Below are 23,156 nucleotides of genomic sequence, written 5' to 3' on the forward strand. Positions count from 1 at the left end.
TTTCGTCCGCTTAGAGCTCAATTAATGCGATGTTGCAATCGGGACTTCTGCTTTTATTAGAGTTTTTAACCATGGTAAAAACCTTAGTTGTTTTAACTAAAGGATAATTTCTCCTTTTATAAAATATTGAAACTGGTATACGGCTCACGTGCCATATTATTTAACGATGCAAAATTTATATGTCATTTGAATGCTTATAAAAATTTTAAGTTGTAAATACTGTATGCTTAAAAAAGAGTTTCGGATGTAAACTTTACATGCTATTTTGTTTGTCTTTTAAATGGTAATTTATTTACCGGTAAAAAAAAAGTATTTACCTAACTTATAAAATATTTATAATATATAAAGTAGGTATTCATACTACATAGATTTTGGTATGGTAAATCCCACTAAAATCGATAAATCTTATAAAAGGGACTTGATTTTTTTATTTTTTTTTTAATTTTTTTTAAGCCTTAGGAGAGCATCAAAGCATACATGCACTAGATGGATTGAATGTCCCATCTATCATGGTGGACCTCAAATGCAATACGAAACTTTTGAAGATGGCATTCAGCCTTCCCTCTCGTATGGTATATTTCATGATCAATCAAGTTGTTTTCTAAGTTGTATGTGAGTATAAAGGCAAGCCCATGATGGTTAGATTGGATGTAGCACATACATTATGGTGACCCCACACATCATGTGTATATCAACCATTGTGTTCTATTATGTATAATATCTTATTAGTGGTAAAGATTTTTTTTATATATAATTTAAATTATAGGTTTTTGTCAGGTTTTATATTATTGCTAAATTACAATTGTTAAGCCTTTTATAGGCAAATGCAAGTATCCAACAACACCTGCATTTTGATAACCAATAACCTTTACAACTTTAAAAATTTACAAGCATCTAAATAACCCTCGGGTGAGTTATTTAAAAAAATGTAAAAGCATGTATTTTTCAGAAAATGGTCTTAAAGACAAGTGGTTTTATGAAAAAAGATTTCAAAGATTTTCTTAGGGCCTGTTTGGATTTATGAAAAATACAAGGAAGGAAATAATGATTCTTGAGAAACCTTATTTCTAATAAACTGTGAGGAAAAAATAATATTTGTTTTCTAATAAGTTTTTCATAGAATTTTAAAATCTATTTTCAAGTTTGTTGTTTGGCAAAACAAAAACTTTTCTTGAAAAGATTTTAGATAGTCACTAGTATGTGCTAGATTGACGCATGTAGCACATGTGGTGCATGGGAGATGCTTAAAGATGAATAATGACACCAGACATGCATCGACACAGTGGACAAGTAGGCACTCAAGGTAGATGATGACACGTCGGACACATTAGCGCATGTGGTGTGCTTTGTACATGTGTAGCAATAGTAAGATAATTAGTGGTACATGTGGTACAATAGAACATGTGGGGTACAAGAGAAGATGCCGAAGATATGGCACATTAGTACATTAGGGGTTCTTTAGAAGTGTGGGACATAAGAGAAGATGGTTGGTGAAACATGTGGCAGTGGTACCAGTGGGGCATAATTGAAGATAAACAATATCTCTTTTGACACACTGGGGCATAATTGAAGATAAACAATATCTCTTTTGACACATGTGTCACATGTGAGGAGATTAAACATGGATAGCAACATCTTTAGGCTTTAACTCTTGAAAATCAATTTTTCTTCTATTGGAAAATACATTTTGTAGGGATGGAGGTAGGAAAATAAGTTCATTTATTTTCTTACAAAAATAGAAAGTGAAAAATAGTATTTTTCATATTTTTTTGGGAAAATGCATTTTATGAATGGAGTTTATTTTCCTACAAAAACAGGAAATGAGCAATGGTATTTTCCATCAATTTTCACGAAAAAGGATCATCAAACAATAGAAAGTAAGTTTCACAGGAAATACTATTTCATTTCTATTACTTTTCGTGAATCTAAACAGGTAGTCAGGATGTGTGTACGTAATGAAAAGGAGCGATGCACAACCCGGTTCGATCGTCCAAACACAATACATGGACGTCCATGAACAAATCCTGGACATGGCCATATTGTCTCAAGTGACTTGTCCGCGCATCCAAACGAATCCCAACAGGGGTATTTCGGGTATTCCACTCAACGAGTTTAAACCCAAAACCCTGGAGAATTCCCAGCTTCCTCTGCCTTTCTTCCATTACTCCAGAATCTCTTGTAAGCAAAAGCATGGAGATTATCAAGAGAACCCTTCGGGCCCATCATTTCTGCAAAATCCTCAAACTCCAAAACCCTTCGCGATCCCTTTCTCACTCTCATTCTTCTCTTTTCCTGCTCGGACATCTAGATTCTCAGGTTTTCTCCTCTCTTCCTTCCATCTCTCGAACTATCTCATCTTCGGCGGCTTTTTCTCAAGAAGCTGTCGACATCACCGAAGAACGAATCGAAGAAACTGATTTGATCTATTTGGAGAAGAACGGAAGAAAGTCGGATGCAGTTGAATCGGCATCAGAATCTCAAAATGCTGGCAAATCTATCAAGAAACAGAAAAGATCGGAGAAAAAAAAGAAGAATACGAATAGGAAGCCTCTGGATAGTTCAGCATCTCTGGAAATCAGAGAACTGAAGGAGAAGATACGGAATTTGGAGAGAGATGTGGAGATTCTGAAAGCCAATGGAAGTTCGCATCCCAAAACGGAGAAGAAAGATGGGTTCGGAACCGACCGACCTAAATCTAACGGCCTGTATTCTCTCTTTGCGAAACCTTCGATTTCTGAGAAGAAATATGCTCCGCCCAGGGAAAAGAAGTTGAGTGATACTGTAGAATCGAGATCTTTGGAAAAGGTACCAAAAGAACTTTCTCTTGAGATGCTTTCATTCGTGAACCGTTTGCATGAGGAAGGATACCTGAGGAATGCTAATTTCTTGAAAGAGGGGCAGTTGGATCTCGAATGCTTCTCCAGCAGTTATTCCCAAAGCTTCCTAAAGTCTGCCGCAGAAAGGTTTGGGTGTGACCATCAAGATATTGCAAAGTAAGCACTTTCACCTTAGGAAATTACATTGTGAAGCCTTTTATTTTCATTTTCTTTTTGGTGTTTAGGATACTTCTGCTAGAAGGATTGATGATCTAGAGAATTCAATTCCAAGCATTTTAGGTCTAGCTTTGTAAAGATGTTTTGGCTTGTTATAAAGATCAACTTGGAATATAATAATGTTGGACAAATTAAGGATAATCTCATGGACAGCTAGGATTGAAAGAAATCAGGCTAGAAAGTTCGATCCAAGGGACTAGCACACATTTATAGCTTCCAATGGCTATAACTTTGCAACCAGTTATCTGTTTCGTGCGTATGATATGTCATTGGAATGTTATCGACGAGCTCTACATGTTGGTTAATGCCAAAGGCCGTTGGCCCCTGAATTGTTTCCAAAAGACATGTCATTTTAGGGTTACTTTTTAGTTTTAGGTCATTTTTTACTATTTTCAGTGAGTTGGTTTTTTACAAATTTATGATTTCAAGAATCCTATAATAACTTAAGTCCTTAGTCATGAGAAAGAGATTGAGCCAATTTGGAAGTCATTTACCATTTTTAACATATTTTGTGAAAGTTTTGAATTCAGGGTTTAGGACTTATGTAAGTCATATGAGAGGCATTGTAAATAGATTTTCATCAATAATATTACTTTTATTTCTCATTTTTTAGAGATTCCTCTCTCTTAATAGATTCAAGGGCAATTTTTTAGAAGTAGACGACGATGTCTTCTCTTTTATCGATGCACTTGCTATGTTATTTGGTATCAAAGTGAGGTCTTTCTTCAAATTGATTGCTTTCAACAAATAGGGTGGGAACAATTCTTCGAATAGTGTTCCAAAGAATCAACTTGTGACTAAGGCAGAGTTCACGGCCGTGTGGAGAGCCATCTAGGAACCGCAACCAATGGTTGCTTAGTTGTTTGAGACCATGGGGCTCAACCAAAATAAGTGGTAATGAATGGCCCACGACTGGCGAAGGGGATTGCAATTGGCCAGTTCGTGATTCAACAGATCCAACACTTATGGCAAATTGTAGATTGCAAATTTTTGGTGCCAAGTCTAGCAATGAGGAGGTGGGTGATATTATCCTCCATCATAGAGGGTGAGAAGGCGTTGGACAGGATCAGGACTACTGACTTGAGGTAGATCTCCTTTCCTCCGATGGGCATCTTCACATCAAGGATTTCCTCGATTGGCTTACTTGGGCAGAGCTATTCTTTGATTACATGGAGATTCCTGAGGAGAAAAAAGTGAAGTTTATAATGTACAAGTTTAAGGTGTAGCGTCAACATGATAGGAACAACTCCAATTCTCGGGGATGCGATAATCGAAGGCACTAATACAAACCTGGCCGCAGATAAAGAAGTTGATGCAAGCACGATTCTGGCTAGCAAACTACCATCAAGTATTGTTCCAATAGTACCAAAATTGTTGCCAAGGAAGACGTACAGTGATGGATAATATGGAAAAATTCTACTGCTTATCTTCAAGTAACGACTTAATAGAGACTGAATTGCAACAAGTTGCAAGATTTACAAGCAGACTGCAGATGGCTATACAAGATTATGTCATATGATACGATCTGTTTGAACTTTTAATGAAGTTGTTAAGTTGGCGATTAGAGTAGAGACACAACTAAACAGACTTTTCGGGAGGGCCCAAGCAATAGGGAGGACCACTTCTAAGCCCGCACGGGCTACGATTCAGGTTCAAGATAAAGGGCCAGTCAGGGGATGGTCTCGACCTTTTGTTGCCATGAACCAAGATTTGAGGAGTGGACAAACTACAAGCCAGGCAACAAGGAGGAGCACCCAACACTAGGAATGCTTATTAATTTAAAACCCCTATGCTCCACCCTAACCGGCCAACTGTTACAGTTGTGGTCAACCTAGGCATTGATCCAATTAATGCCCTCAGAGACAGGTGGCTAACCTAACTACTAAGAGAAGGCGGATGAGGATCAGTCAAAACCTGACAATGAGGTAGAGGAAGATCTCTGGGATGAGGGTGAAGACGACGAGTGGACTTACAAAGATCAAGGGGCATCAATTGTCATGAGGAAACTACTGTATACTCCAAAGCAGGAACCAAAATCACAGCAACTGACATCTTCAGAATCAAGTGTACAGTCAATGAGAAAGTTTGACTTGATCATCGAATGTATTGGTGACAATAGTGAGAATATTTTGTCCAAGGCCATGGTGGACAAGTTGTAGCTGAAGACAGAAAAACACCCTTCTCCATACACAATTAGCAGCATTGAAATTTTTATTTTTTATTTTTTATTTTAAAAAAAAAAAAGACCAGTGAAACCAAGGTAATGAAGATGCCAAATTTTGTTATCAATTGGTAAATATTATAAAGATGAAGTGCCATGTGATATGGGAGTTTGTCACATATTACTTGGAGGACCATGACAATACGATGTGGACTCTATGCATAGAAGTGAGGACAGTATTTATATCTTCTTCAAAGTTGGGAGGAAAATACCCTTGCCCCGATAAGAGGAGGGAGCCAACCTAAAGCTTCCTTAGTAGAGCGGTAATCCTTCCTGCTTGTAAAAGATTTAGTAAAAGAGTCCAATAGTATAGATAAGATGTATGCCTTGGTAGTGAAGGGTGAAGACATGGAACCTACGAAGATTCTGGAAAAATTAACACCGTTGATAAGGGAATTTGAGGAGGTTACAACAAAAGATCTTCCAAATGGATTGTCTCCTATGGAGGGACATTCAACACCATGTTGACATCGTCCCAAGTGCTGGTTTGCCCAATCTTTCACGTTACAAAATGAGCTAAAGGAGAATGAAATATTATAGGGCAAGATGAAGGAGTGCCTCTTGAAAAAGAAGAAGAAGAAGAAGAGTGGGTACATGCAAATGGAGTTGCTCTCGAGGTAACCATTGTCGACTACTTAATAAATCCATGGATGGATCAATTGTTTCATATGTGCATCAACATATGTGATCACTCCAAGAAGGATCCACCGTTGGATCACTTGATAGATTTACAGACAGATTGACAATTAGTTAGAAAAGTTATGATTGAGTTAAAACCTCGGTTGGCGGATGGATTTATAAAAGGGATCGGTGGATTGATGGATACAAATGACTCAATGGTTAAGGAGATAAATACTTTTATGGTCATTCGGCCAAGCTCTAAGCAGATCATCACCCTTTTACCTTCTCCACAATAATCAAAGTGCATAACTTGAAAGCTAGTAGTGACAACAACAATGTGGCCAGTTGACATTAGTCAAGAGTGACCAATCACAAATCCATTGTTAGAAAAGAGGTGGGAATTGATGTACCCGACATGAACGATTGAAAGAAGTGGAAGGTAATGTTTCATTTTATAAAGTTCCACCATAAGTATAAAATTTCAATCCAGTGTGTAGGCTTTCACCATCACTAGTTGCTAAAGGCAGAAAAGATGGGCTACAAAAGCAGGTAATTGTGATGTGCTACAATCATTCTAAACTCGACGATGAGTCTAATTTTTCAAGGTGTAGGGGTCTGATGTTAGACAAGTCAAGGAAAATTTCATCATCAACAGCTAGGATTGAAAGAAATCAGGCTAGAAAGTTCAATCCAAGAGTCTAGGGCACATTATAGCTTCCGACCATAAATTTGTGACCTCTTATTTGTTTAGAACCTATAGTATGTCATTTGAACGGTATCGACGGGCTCTACATGATGACCAATGCCACAGGCTATTGGCCCCTAAATGATTTTCTAAAAATAGGTCATGTAAGGGGTTTGAGTAAAGTCATTTTTGCTATTTTTATTAACAATTTTTACTATTTTTAGGGTTTTAGGAGCCCTATAATAGCTTAAAGTCCTTGTTTGAGATGTCAAAGAATTTGAATCAGTTTAAAAGTTGTTTACTACTTTTAGACTTCTAGTAAATTTATTACTTTAGGAAACTTTACTATTTCAGGAAAGTTACGAATTTAAGGTTTAGGACTTATATAAGTCATGTAAGAGGGCTTTGTAAACAAACTTTCATCAATAATATCATTTCATTTCTCTCTTTTATTTTTAAAGATTTCTCTCCTTGTGGATTCAAGGGTTATTTTTTAAAAGAAGACAATAATCTCCTCTTTTATCTATGCGCCTGCCAAGCAAGGCCTAAAGAGTTGGATAGAATTGTCTTTGTTGTTGTTGATTTTTGGTCTCTAAGAATTGATTGGTTGAGTTTAGGCTTTCAACATTTCAACACTTTCATGCAGTAGTTTTTCAGTCAAAAGTCTACATCCGTTCTGTGTCTTGCCCCACAGGCACCCTTTGGACTTGCAACTTTACACGCAGCCAAAGTGCTAACATGACAAGTGTTTGGGAAATCTGAGTGCATAAGGTGGCCCTCAAGCAAAGGTTTACAAAAAAATCAGGCTGGTCAACTTTTGTGGTTGGCTAGCCATATATGAAAAGAATGGGAGGTTGGGAACAAACTTACTGATTGTCCACATTCGACAAATATATATGCCTACCTAATGAGTATATCAGCGTGTTTTTTTTTTTGTTTTTTTTGTATAATCATCTTCGCAACAGGGGTCACCTTATGCATTTCGTACACGTCCTAAAAACTTCCATGTTGGCACCTGTGCTTCATGTAAAGGGCTCTCTTGTGTGCGACCTGGGTTTATATAGAAATCGGTAAAGTTCACACACTATGGAGTTACCAAAATACCATGCATGGAATGTACTGACCATATCCAAAATCATCAGTCACTCCCTTGCTCATAAGTCATGATGGTTAATGGATAATAGCAATCATCCCACTATGGTTTAATGTCAGCCATTGATCATCATGATCTTAGCCTTACTGTAAAAATTTGGGTTGTGTTTTTAATACTGGATTTGCAAAAAAAATTAAAATCAGTACCTTTGGGATGCCGTAATAGAAAGATTTGAAAGAAAGTTATTAGTGTGGAAAAGCCGGTATTTATCTCTTGGCGGTCAAATAACCCTCATTAAAGCCACTTTGTCAAATTTGCCTTTATACTTCATGTCATTATTCAGATGCCTGAAGTTAGTGTTGGCTAGGTAGGAAAGACCGAGGCGCAAATTTTTGTGGTAGGGATTGGATGAGAAGAAAATGTTTCATTTGAGTAGTTGGAACGAAGGAATGTGTATTATGGAGGGTGTTATAGCTTATCCATTCTAAATATGGATGCGCTGAAGGAGGGTGGTGGACTAAAGATTCTTCCACATATAGAGCTTCAACAATTTAGATAGCATCTGTAAAGTTGAAATTCTATGAAGCGATTGGCTTTGTCTTTCAAAATGGGGAGAAGATTCGCTTTTGGGAGGCCATATGGATTGGGGAAGAGCCATTGCAATCTATGTTTACAATAATGGCTCAGATTGTTATGGTTTGCAATGTTTTTTTGAAGAGTTGTTTTTCCGTTTGTGGAGACGCCATTGTTTGGTCTCCTCCTTATCGTGATTTTATGAACGAGGATAAAGTGGAGGAGTTATTGAGGCTCCTAGATCACATCCATTTATGCATCTTGGTGATAAGAGAACAAGATAGGATGGTTTTGTGAATGGAAAAATGAGAGCTCTGCTCTGTTCAATCATTCTACCACGCGATTTGGAGCAACAGAGGGGAAGCCGGTTCGCTATAATGACAAAAAGTTGCATTTGAAAAGTTTGGAGTTTGTAGGCCTATAGAAGAGGGGGGAGCAAGCATAAAAAAATTTGGGTTTGATGAGTGGTGCTATGTTGGGTAAATGGTTGTGGCGGTTTGGAATGGAGGAAGGTGCATTATGGAAGGAGCATGTAGCAAGTAAATATGGATGTGCTGGAGGGTGGTGGACTAAAGATTCTTCCATGTATGGAGCTTCAGCAATTTGGAAAGTGATAGAATTCTGTAGTTGAAATTCTATGAAGGGATCAGCTTTGTCCTTCCGAATGGGGAGAAGATTCGCTTTTAGGAGGCCATATGGATTGGGGAAGAGCCATTGCAATCTATGTTTCCGAGAATGGCTCAGCTTGCTACAGTTTGCAATGTTTGTGTGAAGCATTGCTTTTCCATTTGTGGAGATAACATTGTTTGGTCTCCTCGCCGTGATTCCATGAACAAGGATAAAGAGGAGTTATTGAGGCTTCTAGATCACGTCAATTTATGCATCCCAGTGATAGGAGAACAAGATAGGATGCTTTGGCGAATAGAAAAATCAAGGCTCTTCTCTGTTCAATAATTCTATCATGCGACGGAGGGGGACTGATTTGCAATAACGATGCATGTGTGGTTCCTAACATTTGTCTCATGTGCATGGCAAATGCTGAATCAGTCACTCACCTTTTTGTACACTATTCGTTTGCTCATTGTATATGAGGTGGATTTAAGGTCTTTTCTCATTTCCTGGGCTATGCTGTACTCAGTTGATAGTCTTCTTTTGGCTTGGCACGGCGTAGGAATTAAGAAGTAGGATAGGGATATCTGGAGACTTAAAGTCTCCTGGTGGGTCTTTGGGCAATTTGGGAGGAAACGAATGGGAGGTGTTTCATAAATGCTAGTAGCAGTGTGGAGCGCGTCTAGCTAAGGGCAAGGGATTTTGTAATTGAATGGACTTCTTCAATTGAGAGGCTTAAAGATTGTTCTTTTCTATTTTAGTTTGTATTTAGTTCGTGCCAGCTCAGCGCTTTTTTTTAATGAATTCTTTTGCTACCTTTGAAAAAAAAAAAGTTTTAAAATCAGCTGTCCACCACACATTGACCTTCCTCTTTTACTCAGCCTCTTGGAACCAGCAATCATAGAGGCTCACATTGACACCACTCACATGCCAACATGGTCTGACCTAGTATTAATGCCAATGAAACTATTACGCACTCCCCAAAGAGTGAGCAAGCAAAGTAGGGGCATAGAGAGGCAGTTTCTAGTCACCCACACATGCAATGTCATGCTTGAGTAGTTGACTAGGGAAATAGCAATGTCAACATGGTTAGACCCCACACTACCCTTTAGCACTACTATTATAATTTGCACGCTACCCACAGAGGGGAAACAATTGATATATGGAGTTAGTATCAGACAAGTCCACTGAGCATGAATTGCACATAAATGTACCACCATAGGACCATAAATGGAAAAGTAGTACTTGGCTTCTCCACCTTTTATCAATCTCATTGTCTTTTAGTAGTACCATCTGGTTATCGCTTTTAATGCATCATTTTGATCTAGGTTCCTACCCTTCCTCTCTTTCATTTTTGAAAGTTTGAAGACATCTTTCTCACTTTTTGTTGTCCTCAATCTAGTATAAAGATCATCATAAGCCTTACGTTTAGCCTCACTACTTTCTTAGCAGTTTTTTTGGCATTTATATATTGTTCCAAATTTTCATCATTTCTATTCTCCTTTGCTCGGCTTTGAAGCATGAACGTTTCTTGTGAATAGCTTTTGTACATCGTCATTTTACCACCAAGTTTCCTTATGTGATTGGTTTTTTCCTTTAGATACTCCTAAAACATCTTTTGCCACTTCCCTAATACATTTAGCTATCTCATTCCACGTAACACACACACACACACACACACACACACACACACATGTATGAGACTATTCCCTGCGGATGCACACAACCACGTACATTGTTTTCTCTTCTTTTAAATTCCACTACCTAGTTTTTGGACACCTATTAATTTCACTCCCTTCATCTCTTAATGTAAAAATCCATAACCATTGACCTACGTTGCACAGTCAGACTCTCATGGTATAACCTTGCAATCCTTATATATTGATGTTCACACCCCAAGTATAGGGTTGTGATGTAGTAATAATCTCGGTAAGATCGAGGTCGAATCCACAGGGACTGAACCTTGTACGTATTCTGAAAATAACTCGAACTAGAACTAGGCGACGATGTAATCTAAATCAGAAAGAATTAAGAGAGTAATGGTGAATTATTAACTAAAACTTGAAAAATATAAAGGTGGGAAACTAGGGTGCCAAGGATCCACTTGTAGAAATCAGGGAAGCCACCTTGCAATGATTCAAGAACACAACTGGAGTCAGAGTCCCATCCTCATACAGTTGGAAGGTATATCATTAAAAATCCAAATATGAACTTCCTTTGATCCAGTTTTCAAGAGATGAGAGGTATGAGAATTAGAATTGATTCCATCACAAAACCATGCCCATGAGACAAAGCAAACAACAAAATTTAGCCAATCCACCACCAATCATAGAAAGTTATGAACGTTGGGAAGGGTTCCGTCATCCAGCCATGCCCAGGAGACGATGGTGAACAACAGGGTTCCCAAGTGCATTACCTCTATAATGGAAGGAACATACGCAAAGCTATCACAGATCTATTGTAATTTAAGTCACAACAAACCATTAAAAACTAAAAGTATTCCTTCATAATTAAACTAGAATCCACAAGAATTCGATAAAGCATGAATCAAAACAAAGCAACCATCCTAATCACGCTACAAGCTTCACCTCTTAGCCCTAGCTAAGAGGTTTAGCCAACCATGATTATGATTAACTAAAAACTCTTAACAAACATCACAGAAAAAAAGAAAACTAAAGAAGAAAGGGAAGAAGACTGCTACCCTTCTGATGGTGCCTCCACGGCTTAGCTGATGGATCACCTCTCACGTCCTTCTCTCTTTTATAGCAATAAGGTAGGTCGGTTGTGTCGGTGGGAGTCGGTCTCTAGATCTTTCTTACTTAAGGTAGTTTACGCTTACGAAAAAGGATCGGCGGACTTCTTTACGCATCCTGTTTCTGTGCAGGAGTTGGCATGAGCTGTGACTCCTTTTCTCTGATTTCAGCCAACGTGGGTAGGGTCTAAATCTCATTCCCAAGCTTTTGAACGGCTCAGATCGAGGCCTGGATCCAATGCCCGATCAAATTACGGCGAGGAAATCCAGATTGTTCCGGTTTCCTCGTTGATTCTGTTTGCTGCGAACGAGGGCGCATCTGCGTAGTTGGTGCTGCCCACGATCTCGAATGTCTTCGAAATCCACTCCTTCCATTAGATTTGCAAGGTCATGCCCAACAATGGCGTCAAATATGGGATAAAACTGAGTCTCAGGTGGGCCACAACACATTTGACAATCCAACCGTATCAACGATCTAACGTGCCTGTTGAGGCAACGTAACATTGGCACATATTGGTCGTAGTATCAAGTGGAGTCCATTGTGATGTTTGATAAGCAATCCAATCCGTTCACCGTCTTTGTCCCACTATGTTATGACACGGGGTAAAAGATGAGGAAGTTTCGTAAATCAGGTGGGCCGCACCATCTAAATAAGTGGAAATTGATACTCACTGTTAAATCTGGTATTGGTTAACCAATGCCATGCAATAGTGCTAGTTTTATTTACAAAATTGACATCGATTCCTCAATCACCTTTCGGCGTCAGTTATGTTATAGTACATCGTCCAAACGCCTTGAAATTTGACGGATATCCATAATTTTTAATATTCTTTCCATCGATTCAGTTTGGGTCTCGATCTCCCAAGGATGTCCAAGATACTTTCTTAATGGTTATTGTTTGATCTTGCTCATCGGGTCACTTATACACTGGTTCAAGGGCTGAATTTTGACATGTACGGTTAATTTATGGTCCTCAGGCCAGATATAGAGTTTCGAGCCGAACGGATGGTAGAAACCCTGTGATCTTGCATTCTGGACGTCTTTCAGGCCCGTTTAAACCCAATCACTCGATCTTCTCCAATCTTTGGCGTGTAAATTCCTCGATCTTGGTCCCCTGTGGTCCGTCCATTGCCTTGGTGATTTTAGAGCGTTAAATCCATGCTTTTAATACCCTTTTCAGTCCAAGCTCTTTAAATTCACCTTACAACAAAAATACGATTAAAATAGGACGTTAAGCATTATCATGTTCGTAAAATCAGGTAATAATTGGGGTCTAATATGCAATATTTGACCCTCAACACAATCCCTAACTAGTATTTTACTAGTCCCGAGCAAAGTATGCGAAAAATAAGTTGAGAAGTACAGGATAATTTCTATAAACTCGAGTGAATTTTGAAAAACAATCCAGATACTAGAGTTCTAAGATTCATGAATGTTGGGCATTACTTTCTCCTGGACTCAAACGCACGGTAAACTTCGTAGTCAAGCTCAAAGTATTAATCCATCAATTAGAACAATCTTAAACATCGAGTTCCATTGGTGTATAGTGAAACCTAAACTTATCACAATTAAAAACTCAATTCTTTATTTTCATGATAACATAGATAATCACCAGATCATTCAGGATAACCATAACCAAAACTTGCCTTACAGTTCAACTTTTCATTCTTCCAACTTTTGATTTTTCCATCGATGGCTTTCACGCTACGTCAATCTTTTAAAGGTGAAGCCAAGGAGGAGAATTGAACCCTTACTTATGGGGAGCAAACCCATGGTGAAGACCATTCGCCCAACCCTTTCCGAAGACAATTGTTTTTTAGCTGGGTATTCATTATTTTTTTTTCTTTCTTTTTTTTTTTTCAATAAACATGATGGACAAATTCCCCAGGTTGGCTCCTTCCATGCCTAATGACTACCAAGTTAATAATTCAATATCGAACTGAAGCTTTAACATGTAGGCCAGGTGTGACATGTGAAATCATGACTCAATCAATGTTTAAAACTTCTGATCATGAATTAACAATTCGAGCTTAACTGTGAAATCTAACAGATGACTGAATTCAAGAGTCATAAATTACCAATGTTACGTATCTTATAATTCTAAATCAAATATGGCCGTCAAAATCACTTCGACTTCACAAGAATTTCCAGAAAAATTTTAAAAATTTTCTACAATTTTTGCTCATCCACAATTTTTGCTCAAGACCAAGAAAATACTAATTAGGTGACCTAATCTCCCATCCCCAACCTGAAATTTACATTGTCCTCAATGTAAAGGAAATAAACATGCAATGCACATGGGACAACGAAAGTGAAAGAGAAGTAATGGAAAGATAGTACTTGACGAGGAAATTGAACGGCCTTTCCAAAGAGATCGGCATGAGAGCGAGACAACACAAGAGTGAAACCAACGAAAGCAATCTATCGTAAAACAATTTAGAAAGCAAACTAACCTAATGGCATAAAGTCAACTATCCTAGAACGACATAAAGCAAACTACCCTAATCCTATGAAAGCAGGTGAAAAGCTACTCGGTCATGCCACAAGGTTCCTCTTTCGGCCAATATCTGGATAAATTTCTCAGTAGGTTTCTCAACAGAATCATCCAAAAGCTCTTTTTGCAATAGGCTTGGATGCTCTGAAGCATGAATGTCCAGAGAAACTTATGTACCTTAGCAAAAATTTGCTGTTCATTCGCCTGTGGTATCCAAAGTATATATAATTCACTTGTGTCAGAAAAAGTTTCAAAGTTAGTATCCCATGGTGAATAAGAGACTACAGGTAAATAAAATTCAGAAAAATTTTCAGGAAGTGATGTAGTCTTAACACATTCCAAAGTTCTAGACTTCGGTTCCATTGTCAACTCCTTTAATGGTAAATATTTAAGATCTAGGGAAGGATGGGCTTCAGAATAAGGGTTTTCTTGGTCCATGACAACTACCGAGATATTGTCTTCCAAGGCATTCACTATTTCTTTTATCATGAAATCGTTTGAATATGCAAAGTGTGTCAAGTAATCATCTAACGAGTTGGGAAATTTGGCTGAGAGTGACTTGTTTTCCATATTAAAGCTCGTGATGATCTGCCCAAGGATTCCATCGTCTTTGAAAATGGATGGACGCATGCTCTCTTACTCTTGCACTGCACAGACAGATTGAAAATCAACAAGGGAAGCATTGATGTGAACACTCTGTTCATTGAAACTATTTAGTTAAGGCATTGAATCGTCAAACGTGTACAGCTCAGATGATGGCCTCAACTGGGTGGTTTCAAATTCCAGAGTCGTATCGAGCAACTCGTCCCTCTCCCGAATCATATCATTATTCAATTCAGGAAAGTGATCCAAACATGTCTCACAAGAGTTAGAAGGGTTGGTTGTAAGGGGCTCATCCTCCACATTTAAATCAGGCATGTCAGATGAGTGAAGTAGATCCTTATGACCGATCACTTCGTGTACTTATTGATCACTGACCTGGACCCTACTTGAGATTGATTCCAGGGGAATTTGGGCTGCACATTCATAGTGGTCATCTCAATACTCATCATCATCTAATTCCGTGCAGTGCACACTTGGGATGGGATCACATTCCTCACATTCTATTCCTAAATTGAGTTGAAGTTCGAATAAACTAACCTCTACCTCATAATTGTAATCATGTGTATCATGTGAGTGAAGTGTGTCACTATCATTATATTTAAAAGACACCCACGTCTCTTGATCATTCCTTTGGACAATCATTGAGATCGACTCATCGAAAAATTGAACCATATGCTCATTAATGGAATCCAACTCCTCATTCGTAATTTCAGTTTCTTCCACAAGCGAGTTATGATCACTTTCTTCATATTGTGCTTCTAGATTAGGTTGAGGTTGGGATAACCTAGCATCTTCCTCCTCCATAAGGTGTGACTGAATTCTTTGAGCAATTCACATGATTGTATGACAATTTGATTGAACTGCTCTTGTGCATTCATGAGTTTCTGAAGTGAATCCTCTTGGATTGTTTCTGATTGGTTTTCAAAAGTAGAGGACCCAAGAGAATTATCACTATGATATATTGCTGGTTCATTTTCCCAACATTGATGTTTCCACTGATTATAGTCATACGGATTATAGGTGGGAGCATCTGATGGTTGGTCATCCAGATTATCACTCATAATATAATCACGTATTGTTTTCTTTTTATCAGATAGGTGATAATAATTCTCGCTCCCATAGTTATGATAACCCTAACACTCAAGTACTGTCCGTGGGGTATTATTGTTCTCCCGTATATGATCGCGTAAGGACTTCTTAACCGATGGAGCGTTATACTCTGGTTGGTTCTCGATGATTGTTTCAGGAAAATTTTGAGACATAGGTTAATTTCTATCATAATCATCATATATCCCTTCCCAGTGTCTCTTAGCTATCTCAACATACTGATGTTCCCATTCTTGCATATACATGGTGAAACCCTAACTCTGAATCTAATCCTAAAAGAAAATAAAAGAAAAATTCTACAGCAATATGGAAAGTAGGTAGAGGAGAAGTTAGAAAGAAGTTACCAGATTATAGTTCTATGTTAAGGTCCTGCACAAGAAAACAAAACAAGTCAGTTTCTAAAAATAGTAGAAAGTCTAAAAAAAAAAATAGAAAGTTCCTAAAACTTAAAATAGAAAGTAAACTAGTTTCTCAAATAAGAAAAATTTCTAAAAAGGAAAATAGAAAGATTCTAAAAACAAATTAGGAAAGTTCTAAACTTGAATTAGGAAGTAAGTTAGTTTCTAAAAATAAAAGAGATCCTAGAATTAGAAAATTTCTAAAAATAAAAAAATCAAAGAAACTCCTAAAAATAGCAAAATAGAGAGATCAGAAAGAGATTACCAAATTAGGAAGTTATATCAAAATCCTACAAAACAGAAAAGTTAGGTTAGTTTCTAAAAATCAAATAGAAAAACCTAAACCTAGAAAAACCTTAATCTTAACCTAATTCTAAAACTAGCTAATCCCAGAAAAACGTAACCGTCAATCCCCGGCAACGGCGCCAAAAACTTGTTCACACCCCAAGTATAGGGTTGTGATGTAGTAATAATCTCGGTAAGATCGAGGTCGAATCCACAGGGACTGAACCTTGTACGTATTCTGAAAATAACTCGAACTAGAACTAGGCGAAGATGTAATCTAAATCAGAAAGAATTAAGAGAGTAATGGTGAATTATTAACTAAAACTTGGAAAATCTAAAGGTGGGAAACTAGGGTGCCAAGGATCCACTTGTAGAAATCAGGGAAGCCATCTTACAAAGATTCAAGAACACAATTGGAGTCAGAGTTCCATCCTCATCTAGTTGGAAGGTATATCATTAAAAATCCAACTATGAACTTCCTTCGATCCAGTTTTCAAGAGATGAGAGGTATGAGAATTAGAATTGATTCCATCACAAAACCATGCCCATGAGACAAAGCAAACAACAGAATTTAGCTAATCCACAACCAATCAGAGAGAGTTATGAACGTTAGGAAGGGTTCCGTCATCCCCGTCATCCAACCATGCCCAGGAGACAATGGTGAACAACAAGGTTCCCAAGTGCATAACCTCTATAATAGAAGGAACATACTCAAAGCTATTGCAGATCTATTGTAATTTAAGTCACAACAAACAATTAAAAACTAAAAGTATTCCTTCATAATTAAACTAGAATCCACAAGAGTTCGATAAAGCATGAATCGAAACAAAGCAACTATCCTAATCACGCTACAAGCTTCACCTCTTAGCCCTAGCTAAGAGGTTTAGCCAACCATGATTATGATTAACTAAAAACTCTTAACAAACATCATAGGGGAAAAAATAAAAAAACCCAAAGAAGAAAGGGAAGAAGACTGTTGCCCCTCTGATGGTGCCTCCATGGCTTAGCTGATGGATCACCTCTCACGACCTTCTCTCTTTTATAGCAATAAGGTAGGTCGGTTGTGTCGGTGGGAGTCGGTCTCTAGATCTTTCTTGCTTAAGGCAGTTTACGCTTATGAAAGAGGGTAGGCGGACTTCTTTACGCATCCTGTTTCTGCACAGAAGGGGTTGGCATGAGCTGCGACTCCTTATCTCTGATTTCAGCCAATGTGGGTAGGGTCTAAATCTCATTTCCAAGCTTTTGAATGGCTCGGATTGAGGCCTGGATCCAATGCTCGATCACGTTACGGCTAGGAAATCCCGGTTCTTCCGGTTTCCTCGTTGATTCCGTTTGCTATGAACGAGTGCCCATCTGTGTAGTTGGTGGGGCCCACAATCTCAAATGTCTTCGAAATCCACTCCTTCCATTAGATTTGTAAGGTCATGTCCAGCAATGGCGTCAAATATGGGACAAATTTGAGTCTCACGTGGGCCACAACACATTTGACAATCCGATCGTATCAACGCTCTAACGTGCCTGTTGAGGCAACGTAACATTGGCACATATTGGTCGTAGCATCAGGTGGAGTCCACTGTAATGTTTGGTAAGCAATCCACTTCGTTCACCGTCTTTGTCTCACTATGTTATGACATGGGGTAAAAGATGAGGAAGTTTCGTAAATCAGGTGGGCCGCACCATCTAAATAAGTGGAAATTGACACTCACCGTTAAATTTGGTATTGGTTGACCAGTGTCATGCATTGGTGCTAGTTTTATTTATAAAATTGCCATCAATTCCTCAATCACCTTCCGGCGTCAGTTATGTTATAGTACACCGTCTAAACGCCTTGAAATTTGGCGGATATCCATCGTTTTTCATATTTTTTTCATCGGTTCAGTTTGGGTCCTGATCTCCCAAGGATGTCCAAGATGCTTTCTTAATGGTTATTGTCTGATCTTGCCCATTGGGTCACTTATACATTGATCCAAGGGCTGAATTTTGACATGTACGGTTAATTTATGGTCCTCAGGCCAGATATAAAGTTTCGAGCCGAACGGATGGTGGGAACCCTGTGATCTTGCATTCTGGACGTCTTTCAGGCCCGTTTAAACCCAATCACTTGATCTTCTCGAATCTTTGGCGTGTAAATTCCTCGATCTTGGTCCCCTATAGTCCGTCCCTTGCCTTAGTGATTTTAGAGCGTTAAATTCATGCTTTTAATACCCTTTTTAGTCCAAGCTCTTTAAATTCACCTTGCAACAAGAAATACGATTAAAATATGACGTTAAGCATTATCATATTTGTAAAATCAGGTAATAATTGGGGTCTAATATGCAATATTTTCAACAATTGATTATCATGTTTTCTTAAGTTGAATGAAATCTGTCTTGTATGTGATCCACTTTTAAAAGTAATTAAATGTTTCAAACTTTTTAAAGTTTGTGTTTGCTAGAGCTATGTTGTGTGTCATAGCGAAATTAAGGACAATCTCCCACATCTCATTTCTTCTACCAAAATCATATCCTCCATGCATGCTCTCATATTCTTCACTTTCTTTTCTTCCATGACCATTTTAGTCTCCTACAAATACCCTCTCTCCCTTCGGAATTCCTTGCATCAGTCCATCCATATCCACCTTGATTCTATCCTCTAACCCTTCTTGTGGCGTATATGCACTAATAACATTGATTATCTTCTCTCCTAACACTAGTTTTATTAATAAAATCCTATCACTTACTCTCCTAACATCTAAAACCTTATCCATTATATTTTTAACTACCACTATTCCTACCTCATTTCTATTATTGTCCTTTCCTATGTGCCAAAGTTTATATCCATAAAAATGTTTTTTTTAAAAAAAAATAAAATTATATCCATCAATTTCTCTAGTTTTGGTCCCTTAATTTCACTTGGTTTCCTGAATGCAAGCTATGTTAACACTCCTTCATTTCAATGTATCTACTTATGAATAATCTGGTCATTTCCTTTTTATTGAACTGGTCATTGCAATTCAATTTAACAATGTATTCAAATGCAACCCTGGGCATCACCTTAAGATAGGATGATGTCAAGGGCATTACATTCAAGCTTAGAAATTTGTGAGTTTCTTGACATGGAAAGCTGTGGCTGTCCCCTTCAATCACTTCCTCTGGTTGGGGCTGGTAATCTTCACAGGCAGCTAGCTCACACTACATATTTTCCTGGATGGATGATGTACCTTGGGCTCAGGACATAGGAAGAGGCTCTTCAAGCTTTCAACCTGATTTGCTAGGAATTTCAATCATTTAACCTGCTTTACTTGGATCAACTGCAATGCTTCTCTTCCTTGGCCTGAAGGAGATCTCTGGTTGAATAGGTTTACTTCAGATACTTTATAGTTATTACTAATTTTGGATCATTTCTACTTTGAAGAACTTCTGTTTGAAAAAGAATCAATAAAATATTTGTAATTATTTTCATCATGTTGGGTGTTAATCAATTGCTAATCGATCTGTACAATCAATCTAATTTGAAATTATTGTAATTAATATAGGAAAGCATATAATTACAATTTGAGCTTCCTGTACAAATTAGCACAATTGACATTTTTCTTACAATCAATTTTACATTATCCAGCTTTCTTTTGTGGTGACTGCCTTAAATTCTTGCTTTTGCAGATGGCTATCTGGCGGTGACTTGAAAAAGGTTGCCCTTTTTGGCTGCCCTACTGTTGAAAGAAAAACCATTTTTGCAGCCAAGGGTCTACGAACTTTCTTCAGAATCGAGGAAGATATTGTAAGCAACTTTTTAACTTTAGGGAATTTTTTCATTATTCGTCTTGAACCTATTCTTCATAAAAGGTTCAAATCTTGTGTACTTGGGAAGCTATTCTCAGGAATCCAGTTTGTGAAAGATATGTTGTCTATGGTGTTTGGGTACTTGGGAAGCTATTCTCAGGAATCCAGTTTGTGTTTAGATACTGAGAATGGGGAGGAGACAAAGGAGAGGAGGGGCTTTTTATCCATCTAAAAAATACGATTGTTTGAGGATCCATTCCCCAAAATTTTGCAACCCATCTTCATAAAAGGTTCAAATCCTGGGAATTGGATTCCCATGGGAATTCATGTCCCTCCCTTTTCTCAGGACCTCAACACATTCATCTCCTCGCTATAGAATCCATTTCCTAGGGCTGGATGCCTGGTGATGTTCTTCATCATTCATCTTGAAGATTGTTTTCCCTCATTTTTCATGCACTTAGGTGTGCCGACCTTGTAAATTGAAGAGCTCATGCAAATTCGTGAACCATAGAGTAGTGAAAAGGGAGAACGTTAATTTAGTGGACGCATTGAGGCTCCTTACTGTGTACGCCTCAGACTTGCTGCCCCAGCAGCTGATAGTAACTGATGATTTAAAGCTTTCTATCAACAAATTGCTGAAGGAGGTGGTCAATCTCAGCAAATAATGGCTCGATCGAGGGTCCTGATCTTGATGTTTCTGGTATATTAGAAGGTAGGTAAGTGGAAATGAAAGCCCAAGGTAAGGTCTTCAATTTTTATTTTTTTAACAAGATCTTACTACGGAAATCTTGTTGTCAAAGGTGATTCTTGCAATGTAATCTCTTGGTAAGGCGATTCTTGTTGTTGTTGAGGCTATTGTTTATGTTTGAGTTATCTTATTTAGTTTACATGTTAAACATTTCAATTGATCACACTAGGGAGGGTGGCAAACGATAGTCAGACACTTATGCGAAGGTCGGTCTGTGCAGAGTTTATGGATTGGGAATGCTTTCCTGCTTGGTTAGGTATTCGGCTTCTTTAATAATATATTCTGGCTATTTAGAGAAGGCCTCAAGTCCAACAGGTTGGACCATAAGTTACCATCCACCCAACAAATAACTTCCAACCCTTCTAAAAGGTTGGCCCCACCATAAGGATCACTTTATGCAAAACTCAGCCCCATTTACTCATCTGATGGGCAACACCATAGAAGATGATGTCTAGCCACTGATAAATAACAAAATACAAGTGTGGCCCACCTAATGAGTGGATGTAGCTATTTTTCACACAAGGTGATGGTCATGACAGAGCTAACTTATTGGAGGGTTGGATGTCACAAATACATGACAGGCTGGATGTTATATGCTGGGTGGATGGTAAGTCTTGTCTAACCATATGGACTCAAGACCTCAAATTGCAGTAACTTATGACATTGACCTGACAGGCCTTGATATCTACCCTCTCAGAAGATCCTTGTCATCAAATGGAATGGACAACTACAAGCAGTGGTTCACCGTTAGCGAGGGTCAACTTGGATTGTTACAATCATGTGATGTGGGAAGATCTTGGGGATATCTCCAATCCACCTTGGGGCCTACCATGAATGATTCAGATCTCCAGGTGGGCTCTGCATTCAAACCCTAACACAAACTCAATTTAGCATTGTATGATACCTTCCAAGTGCTTGATGGTCTTCCATACTCATATCCAGTGTTTGGACTGGTCCATTTTATAGGTATATTCTTGTTTTCTTTTTCTTTTTTAGTAATGTATTATCATTAAGAGCATACCATCTGCAGATACATTGCATTTTTATTTCTGTTTTCGTTGATTTTTACACATCTTGAATTCTATTATTTATCTCTTGAGGCCAAGTTTAGTTTGTAGACATGGATCTCATGGTTGGTCGATGCAAGCCATTGATTTGACGGCCCCCATTATCGATGGACCATTCTCCCAGATATCCTCTGATCTCTTTTATTAATCTTCTAAGTTAACGAGAGATCATTTTGCCTCTTTTCTGACACAGGAACTGCGCGTCACCTGTATACCTACCACTGGCCCCATGCTGAGAGATGGTCCAATGATTTGAAACATCTAGATTTTCGTTTCTACCACAACTCAGTCCTATGTTTACGTTTTAGTGATGATCGTTAACTTTGATTTTTAGAGTTAAATGAGAGCCAAAAAAAAAATTGTTCAGATAGTGGCCAGAGGTTCTAAATTCATCTCCAGTGTGGAGAACCAAAATTTTATTTTCATTGTTCTATATTCATCTCTAGACTGCCAGAATCATTTGTTCAGAGTATCTCATGTTGGATTGTAGAGCATGAGTTCACAAGGTGGATGGTTCAGACCCTAGTGAGCGGGGACATGCGGATGGTCACAACAGAGGTAAAAACAAACTCATTTGCCGGAAGTGCTTTCTTAGTGTTTTTGGGGTGTGGAGCAAGGCTGCTCTTTTGTTTTTCTTTTAGGCGGACCTCATCCATTTTTGTTGTGGGGCCCGCCCGAAGTGGATTTGTATAGCCCTCTCTTGATATGCATAGACAATCTGGTCTTTTTTTAAAAAAAAAAAAAAAAACAAACTCATTTAGCCAAGAGGTTTTACAGGATTAATTCTACTGTACTAACCTCTTTTGACACATGTATTTTGACAGTGCATGCTACCTAGTAAGTTGCCCGGCTTGCTAAGGAATGTCCCATCAGGGACCTGGCCCTGCATTCAATCAATATCCTCCAAACAAATGTATCCTATCATTGGGACCAATTGTCAACCAAAAATGAAAAAGAAATGGGATTTTGGCCGCAAAATTCCTGAAGAATTTATATTTTACCAAATAATGCCTCCACGAGGAGGTACAATTTGAGGGAAATTATGAAAATATCCTCTCTTTTTTTTCTTTTTTTTTTTTTCTCTTTATA

The 23,156-nt window shown here is 38.2% G+C and overlaps 1 protein-coding gene across 7 annotated transcripts; it reads left to right on the top strand.

The window, feature by feature from the left end:
* The first annotated feature begins 1,938 nt into the window (after window positions 1-1,938).
* Window positions 1,939-22,841, top strand: LOC131245436 (uncharacterized). 7 transcript variants are annotated; one of them, XM_058244908.1, is made up of 6 exons: window positions 1,940-2,993; window positions 20,133-20,250; window positions 20,714-20,968; window positions 21,170-21,256; window positions 21,676-21,851; window positions 22,558-22,841. In XM_058244908.1, the coding sequence occupies exons 1-3, from the start codon at window positions 2,191-2,193 to the stop codon at window positions 20,915-20,917; spliced, it is 1,125 nt and encodes a 374-aa protein (XP_058100891.1). In that variant the 5' UTR covers window positions 1,940-2,190; the 3' UTR covers window positions 20,918-20,968; window positions 21,170-21,256; window positions 21,676-21,851; window positions 22,558-22,841. The 7 variants fall into 7 exon arrangements, with proteins under 7 accessions (XP_058100895.1, XP_058100891.1, XP_058100892.1 ...); XM_058244909.1 differs by having other exon boundaries at window positions 21,698-21,851; XM_058244910.1 differs by having other exon boundaries at window positions 1,940-2,805; window positions 2,902-2,993; window positions 20,714-21,256.
* Window positions 22,842-23,156: the final 315 nt, after the last annotated feature.

This window comes from Magnolia sinica, chromosome 5 (assembly GCF_029962835.1).
Source record: "Magnolia sinica isolate HGM2019 chromosome 5, MsV1, whole genome shotgun sequence".
NCBI lineage: Eukaryota > Viridiplantae > Streptophyta > Magnoliopsida > Magnoliales > Magnoliaceae > Magnolia > Magnolia sinica.

Excerpts from the sequence above, each read along its gene's own strand:
- LOC131245436 (XM_058244906.1), top strand. The coding sequence starts at position 2,191 with ATGGAGATTATCAAGAGAACCCTTCGGGCCCATCATTTCTGCAAAATC. Across the intron at positions 2,994-20,132 it reads GACCATCAAGATATTGCAAA|ATGGCTATCTGGCGGTGACT; the intron begins GTAAGCACTTTC and ends TTGCTTTTGCAG. Across the intron at positions 20,251-20,713 it reads TCAGAATCGAGGAAGATATT|GTGTGCCGACCTTGTAAATT; the intron begins GTAAGCAACTTT and ends TCATGCACTTAG.